This window comes from Caenorhabditis briggsae (assembly GCF_000004555.2).
Source record: "Caenorhabditis briggsae complete genome, chrIV, whole genome shotgun sequence".
NCBI lineage: Eukaryota > Metazoa > Nematoda > Chromadorea > Rhabditida > Rhabditidae > Caenorhabditis > Caenorhabditis briggsae.
The window spans coordinates 15,860,960-15,868,944 of record NC_013487.2 but is presented as its reverse complement, the minus strand read 5'-3'; the positions used below and the strand labels follow the sequence as shown (position 1 = coordinate 15,868,944).

The 7,985-nt window shown below is 32.4% G+C and overlaps 1 protein-coding gene across 1 annotated transcript in view; it reads left to right on the top strand.

Annotated features, from left to right (window-relative positions):
• Positions 1-3,398, top strand: part of CBG13950 — a gene marked incomplete at both ends in the record, with an annotated part of 6,237 nt that extends 2,839 nt beyond the window's left edge. The window contains one exon of the mRNA XM_002634794.1: positions 3,269-3,398. Coding sequence (XP_002634840.1) covers positions 3,269-3,398 — 130 coding nt within the window. The remainder of the gene's footprint in view (positions 1-3,268) is intronic.
• Positions 3,399-7,985: the final 4,587 nt, after the last annotated feature.

Here is a 7,985-nt window from a genome sequence, read left to right as displayed (position 1 = left end):
TTTAAAAAATTGCTCATATGGCCTATTTTCGACGAAAGAATGAGGATCTAGGGGTCTCGGGTTCGAATCCCACCGGTGACAACTTCTTTTTTAAAGTATTTTTCGGGGGATTTCAAGGGCGGGAGATTCCAAAATCAAAGCTAGAAAGCTTAAAATTCAAGTCAAAAGGGTCAAAATGAAGAAAAGTTCCTGAAAATCGCCAAATGAGCTTGAAGCAGGTTGAATATAACTCAAAGCGACTATAAATCTTAATTAAATAAGTGTGTAATTTGAAAAATTAGGCAAAACTAAACTTTTGGACCTGTTTTAACAGGTTTTCATCACTTTTAACACTACTGTACTAGAATGCCTCTTCTTTTGAAACTCGTCAACTTTGAGCGTATATATCTCATTTCCTGTCAAAGATATCAAAAAGTAATCAACTGATAAAATATTGCTCATTTTAAGACAAATATGTTATTAGTTGACTACTTTTTGATATCTCTTACAGTAGCCAGGATAAATGGTGTCAAACTTGACAATACGCCTGTGGGACAAACAATTTCAATTCTGGAACTTTGAGCTCAATCTTCCTGTTAAAGATATAAAAAAGTTGTCAACTAATAAAATATTGCTCATTTTAAGACAAACATTTTGTTAGTTGACCACATTTTGATATGTCTTACAGTAATCCAGGAAATCGGAATTTCCGTATGGCAGCCAAGCAATCTCTAGAGGAGGAAAAAAACCACTTTGCGTGTTATTTAATGTTAGTGTTTGCAGGATAGATAATTACATATATTACATTCAATGTTATTATGCTGACAGGTGTTTATTTGTATAACTTAACAGCGTCTAGTTCAGCTTTTTTGTGTCTTCTATCAGGTGTTTTAGGTATTGATTGTTTTTTGTGAAAAGAAAATTGAACTTTTAAGCCTTTCTAAAAAGTGAACTTATGGATTTTAAAATGAAAATCCTCGAAAATAGCTGGAAAATCACTCAAAGGAGCCAAAGATTGCCTAAAACCCTTTTAAAACCTAATTTTTGACCCAAACATCAATTTTCTAGCAATTTTTTAAAAAATTGCTCATATGGCCTAGTGGGATTTTCGACGAAGGAATTTGGATCTAGGGGTCTCGGGTTCGAATCCCACCGGTGGCAATTTTTTTAAAAAAATGTTTTTTGGGGGTTTTCGAGGGCGGGCAATTCGAAAATCGGGGTTAAAAGCTCTGAAAGTGTGGGTAAAAAGGTGAAAATAGAGGTTTTAGAATGAAAAATCGTTTTTCGTTAGTTTTGGACCAATTTTGAGCTATTTTAAATCTAAAAATCTAGTGTCTTGAACTGCTTTTTCCCATTTTTCCCACCGGAAACTGGTCATTTTTCCCCCTTGGACCCTTTTTTTCCCTTTTCTATTGACCCCCACTCTCCCATCTTCTTCCCTTTCTAAAACTTTCAAAAAGGACCTTCTAAACTCTTTTTTTAAATAAAAATAAGCTGAAAAATTGAATTTTAAGCTTTGAAACATCCTAGAAAGTCTGGAAATTGGGGATTTTGAAGAAATCGAAATTTCGAAAAATACATATTTTTAGGATTTTTTGAATTTTTTCCAATTTTTTTCTATTTTCTAGTTATATTCACTCCTGTTCTGAACATGTCAATAATTCTAAAAAACCGTAATCCGCTTATATTTCTTCACACTTCTATTATTTTTCCTTATCTTTGGAAAAAAAAAAAGTTTTTCGAGAACTTTCTAGAACAAGTTCTAAAATTTTTCATTTGAAAAATAGGTTGCCGTAAAACCTGTATTAGAAGGGCTCCTCTAACAGAAGGGCCCCCCCTTCAAAATGTGTTTTGAAGTCAGAAAATTTCCGTACTTTTTCAGTGGAAAAAACCCGGGTATTAATAGAAGAGCCCCCTCTAATAGAAGGGCTCTCCGTTTCAAAATTCTCAACGCTAAAAATCGCAAAAAATTAAGAAAAATTCCATTATTTTGCCATCTTCCTGTCAATATGTCTAGAATTGTCCTTTTTTTTTGGTCCAATTAAGCTCCGCCCCTTTTTCAAATAATTTTTTAATCCGATTAGTTTATTTCTTGGCTCCGCCCACTTTCTTTTCCGAGCTCTTCAAAAAATTTCGAAACTTTCTTTTAAATTTCCAGATTTCCTAGAAAAATCTCAGAATTTTGTTTCTAAAATTTTTCAAAACGCTCTTCTTATACTTACCGTAAACACTCTAATAGAATGCCACCCAAGACATAAACTTTGTGCCCATGTATCTCATTTTCTGTGAGAGATATCAAAAAGTGGTCAACTGATGAAATATTGCTGATATCATGATAAACATTTTATCAATTGAACACTTTTTGATATCTGTTACAGTAACCGAGATGAATGAGCTTGAAGTTAGGAAGGCACCTCTTGCGTCTCTCTGGGGAAGGGGGAGGCGCCCTTGTCGATTAACGTGGGACCCCTAACTTTGAGCCCATATACTTCGGCTCCTGTAAAAGATATCAAAAAGTGGTCAACTAATCAAATGTTGCTGATATAATGATAAACATTTTATCAGTTGACAACTTTTTGATATCTTTCGAAAGAAGTGAGATATATAGGCTCAAAGTTGACAGTTTGGGTGGTGTTCTATTAGAGTGTTTACGGTATATTCATTTTTCTCATTTCTTCTCTCTCAAAATTTCGATTTTTTTTTCAAAAATTCCAAAATTTCAGATTTTCCTAAAAATGGGATATTTCGAGACAGTAACCACAGAACTGGCCGTAATCCTATTGCTCATCGCTGCCGCATTTTTAGTAGTCGTTTTTTGTCTAATTTGGATTTTCAAGTGCAGGAAACGGTAATTTTTCAATTTTCAAAAAAATTTTTTTTCAAAAATTTTTCTATCTATTAGCTGTTAATTACCCTAATTAACTAATTTTCAGCTCTTCTCAACCACCAATTCTACCTACAGTATCCCGAGTCGAGGAGCCCTCATGCACTAATGACGCCTTCGACTGTGTCGATGATCATTCTGCTAGGTAATTAATTAATTAATTGGTCAATTAAACACTTAATTAAGTCCTAATTATCAATAAAGTGTTGATTTTTCAAAAAAAAAATTTTTTTTCTAAACTTTTTTAAATTTCAGAAAAATCGAAGAACGTCGTCGAGCCCGTCAGCAAGCGCTACAGTACTCCCCCAGAGCAGATTTATCGCTCAGAAAGTGAGTTTTGGGTTTTTTTATAATTTAAAAAATTTCAAAAAAAAATTTCTTTTGAAAAATTCAAAAAATTTTCAGAATCGACCCAGAAATCGGCAAAGCGTTGGCCGTTGAGCAACTGATGAGAGATTCTCTGGTTTTCGATAGTTTGCCCCGCCCACCAAAGGGCACTGTAGAGATTGTGGCGGCGAAACGGGATTATCTGTAAAAATGCTGAAATTTTTTCTTGAATTTTTTGAATCTTTAAAAAGTTCCGATTTTCATGAATATCCGGTTGTTTTAGGGGTATTTTGAGCTGAAAATTCGATTTTCAGAGTTCATTTCACTCTAGAACCCTTCTGAAATGGTGAAATCCCTATTTTCTGAAATTCTGAAAAAAAAACTGAATTTTTCGAGTTTTTTTCGATTTTTCAAAAAAAAACTCGATTTTCATGATTATCCGATAGTTTTAGGAGTTCTTTGAACTGAAAAATCGATTTCTGAGCTTTATTTTGCTCTAGAACAACTTTCAAACGAGAAAATTCCATATTTTTTGAATACTGAAAATTTCTGAAAAAAATATATTTTTTGAATTTTTTAAATTTTTCAAAAAACTCGATTTTCATAATTATCCGTTAGTTTTAGGTGTATTTTGAGCTGAAATTTTGACTTTTAAGCTTAATTTTGCTCTAGAATCATTTTGAAGTGGGGAATCTCTGTTTTTCAGAAATTCTGAAAATTTCTGAAAAAACTTTTTTTTGGAATTTTTGGAATTTTTTCAAAATTCACGATTTCTGGTTTTTTAATGGTTTTAAGGGTATTTTAAGCTAAAAAATCGATTTCTGAGTTGTATTTCTCTCAATATTCCCTTAAAAATGCTCAAATTTGAAGTTTCTGAAATTTTGAAATTTCAGAGTTTTTTTTTGAATTTTTTCGAATTTCTAAGAACCCCGATTTTCATGATTATTTCATGGTTTTATAGATTTTTTGAGTTGTAAAAATCGATTTTTGAGCTTGATTTCAGCCAGAAAACACTCTAAGGACCCAAATTCCCCTTAAATCTCTTAAAGTGCTTTTTCGAAAAATTTCAAAATTTCAAAATAAACATATTTTATCATTTTCCCAACTTTCTAGACTAATTTTGTCTGAAAAACTTGAATTTTCATCCTATTTTACCCCTAAAACCACACTTTTTTTGTACAATTTCAATTCCCAATACCGGTTAAAAATCCCCCAAAAAATACCGTAAACACTCTATAGAACGCCTCCCGAATCGTCAAATATGAGCCCATGTATCTCATTTTCTGTGAGAGATATCAAAAAGTAATCAACTGATAAAATGTAGCTGATATCATGATAAATATTTTATTAGTTGAAAACTTTTTGATATCTTTCCAAAGAAGTGAGATATATAGGCTCAAAGTTAACAGTATAGGGGCACTCCAACAGAATGCCACTCCTGAAGCCGTTTACTTTGAGCCTATATATCTCACTTCTTTTGAAAGATATCAAAAAGTTATCAACTGATAAAATGTTTATCATGATATCAGCTACATTTTATCTGTTTACAAAACTTTGATATCTCTCGAAAATGAGATATGTAGGCTCAAAATGGACGGTCCGGGTGGCGTTCTATTAGAGTGTTTGCGGGATATTTTCTTAAAAAATTTTTTTGTTGCCATAATTTTTCCCAATGTTCCTTTTTTTGTATTTTTACGGGTTATTTCTTAAATTTTAATCTCTTTTTGCTGAAAAAATCTATAAACTGCCATAATTTTTGTGCTATTTCTGTGTATAAATAAATTTTTAAAAATAAAAAAAAATTTTAAAAAAAAATCAAAATTTCAAGATTTTTTAATTATAAAAAAAAATTAATTATTAAATTTTCGAGAAAAAAAATAATAAACTTTGTGCTCCTCTTAAATTTGATAAAATGTTCAAAACACCGTTTTTCGTCAAATCCATTGGTCAAAAGCCGTAGTCTATCGTAGGTGTGACATAGTCTATCGTAGGCTTCAAATATCTTTATTCCGTTTTCTCTTTTTTCGATTTTCCCGAAAAACGGCATAAAAAAGAAAAAGGAAATGTTCCGATAATCCCCTCTAGCTACACACATGTTTTACATTCAAAAAGAGACAGACAGACACCAATTTAAAACGGACGTAAACTGTCAATCGGAGGACAGCAAAAACATAGAGATTTGCGACATTTTGTATGGATAATTAGAGTAAAAAAAGATGTTATGGGGGTCAAAATTTGCAAATCTTGATGATTTATGAGAGAAATTCAATAAATTAGAATCTCGTAAACTCCCCAAATGTGTTCCAGGGAATTCAGAATTTCCAAAAAGTTAGAAATATCATTATCATTACTAATAACATTCACCAGATTCTGTATGTCCGGATGTATGTAGCGCACCTTATCACTCATTCAAAGTTAACTGATCAAGCTGAAACCTGGACAGATCGATCAGAATTGTGTCTTAGTTGATGCCCGAACTTTTGGTTTTTCGAAATTTTGATTTTGAAGTCTTCTGAAGACGTTCCTTGATTTCACCTCAGTAAAGGGTGGTGGGCAACCGGAAGCCAGGAGGTTTAGCCCCCAAGGGGCGTTAACCGACTGGTTATCTTAAAGCTGAGGACCTTATTTTGAATCGCAGCGAAATGAGCCAACGTTCAATTTCTTAGAATGCTCATATCTTGCCTTAAAATTGTTCTTCAAAAGAGAAAATTCGATTTTTGGAATTTTCAGATTTTCAGCTTTCTGAGAATATAAAATTTGGGGAGTTTCAATTTGCCTGGTTCAACTAGATTAGCCATATAAGGTCAACATTCGAGCTTGACATAATTCTACTTTATGCTCTATTATCTCGATTTCTGTGAAAGATATCAAAAAGTGGCCAACTAATACAATTTTTATCATAAACTCCTTAACATTTTATCAGTTGACAGATTTTTGATATCTTTCACAGGAATCGAGTAAATTGAGCTCAAAGTGTTTCTATGTCATTCATATCCCTAGACAACGGGAAATTAGAGACACTATTCTTCTGCTTCAGGATAGAAACCGGTTATTTTTTCGGAATAGAAGAGAACAAGGAGAAAAAAAAGTGGGGTGGATGTATATCACCCCCTCTCCTCATACATTCTCACTCTGTGTTGAATAAAATAGCTTCTATGAGAAGATCTGTACAACAACATTCTTTTTTGACCCGTTTTTTTTCGAGGTTTTACCTGTATAGGTGCTCTTGTCCTGAAGTTTTGACCATAACTTTTTTCAAAATAGTATTTTTGAATTGAAAAAAAAGACGTCATAGAACTTGAAAAGCACTACAAAATGGTACTAATTGGTATACTGTACCTAATCTACGAACAAAGTTATGGGTCAAACAACTGTTTTGAGGTCAAAGGTTAGGCTTACGTTTGGCTTAAGCTCTGTAACTTCATTCATGAGCAAGTTACAGTTTTTTAAATAGTATTATCTTGTAGCTCTTAAATTCTACTACAATATATTAAGTTTGTTTGGCTCAAAACTAATGATTCTGAAGAAAGTTATGGGTCCAATAGCTAGGCTTAAGCTTAGTGTCATCGCTTAATGTTAGGTTGACTCTCAAGCTCTGTAACTTTGCTCATAAAAAAGATACAGTTTTTTAAATAGTATTATCTAATAGATTTTGAGTTTTTCTATCATATAAAATTAATTTTATTTAAAAATATAGATTTTGAAGAAAGTTCTGGGCCCAATAGCTAGCTGAAGGCTAAAGCGTAGGCTTAGGAAGGTTAAGCTTAGGCTTAAGCTCTACAACTTTGTTCATAGACAAGATACCGTAAGACAACTAGTATCGTTTTGTAGTGCTCTTTAAATTCTATCATATTTGTTTTAATTGATTCAAAAATATTCATTTTGAAAGGAATTAAGACAGGGCTAGGCTTAAGCTTAGTGTCAACGCTTAATGTTAGGTTGACTCTTAAGCTCTGTAACTTTGCTCATAAAAAAGATACAGTTTTTTAAATAATATTATCTAATAGCTTTTGAGTTTTTCTATCATATCCAATTTATTTTATTAAAAAATATACATTTTGAAGAAAGTTATGGGTCCAATATCTAGCTGAAGGTCAACGCATAAGCTTAGGATTGAGAGTAAAGGTTAAGCTTACGCTTAAGCGCTATAACTTTGTTCATAGACAAGATACAGTTTTTCAGATAGCATTAACTTGTAGCTCTTGAGTTTTTTTATCAAATTCATTTATTTTGGTCCAAAAATATTGATTTTAAAGAAAGTTATGGGGGTAGGGAGGCTTGGAGCTTTTTTTCCTTTTTTTTGGAGTTCCAAGCTTCTTTTTAAAGTCCTTGACATTTTCAAAATCTGTTTATTTAGAAAAATCTCCTCATTGCCATCGTTCTCTCCTCAATTACCTTCGTTTATGCTTCTTCTCCCAATTCGTCGAAAAAAGAAGTGGAACGGTTTTTTCTCTAACCTACTCTCTCGATTTCTCCTACTATTTCTTCTTTTTGAATGCCTAATACAGACAGCATTTGCCATAGAGAAGAAAAGGCGTCTCGAGAATCTAAAAAACTTGTTTTTCTGAACAATGAGAATTGTATATGGTCTTGGGGAGGGAAAGGAGGTGTGGAAATGGTTTTATATATGACTAGGAGAATATATAGATTTCCTACTTTTTTTCTTCATTTTTAAAACTTTTTTTTTTTGAAAAATTCCCCTGCTTGCTCTTTATGTATCTGTTGATATTCGTAAAATAGACAAGATTTCCTTCAATCCTATTCAAAAATAACATTTCTAGCGCATCTAGGAGCC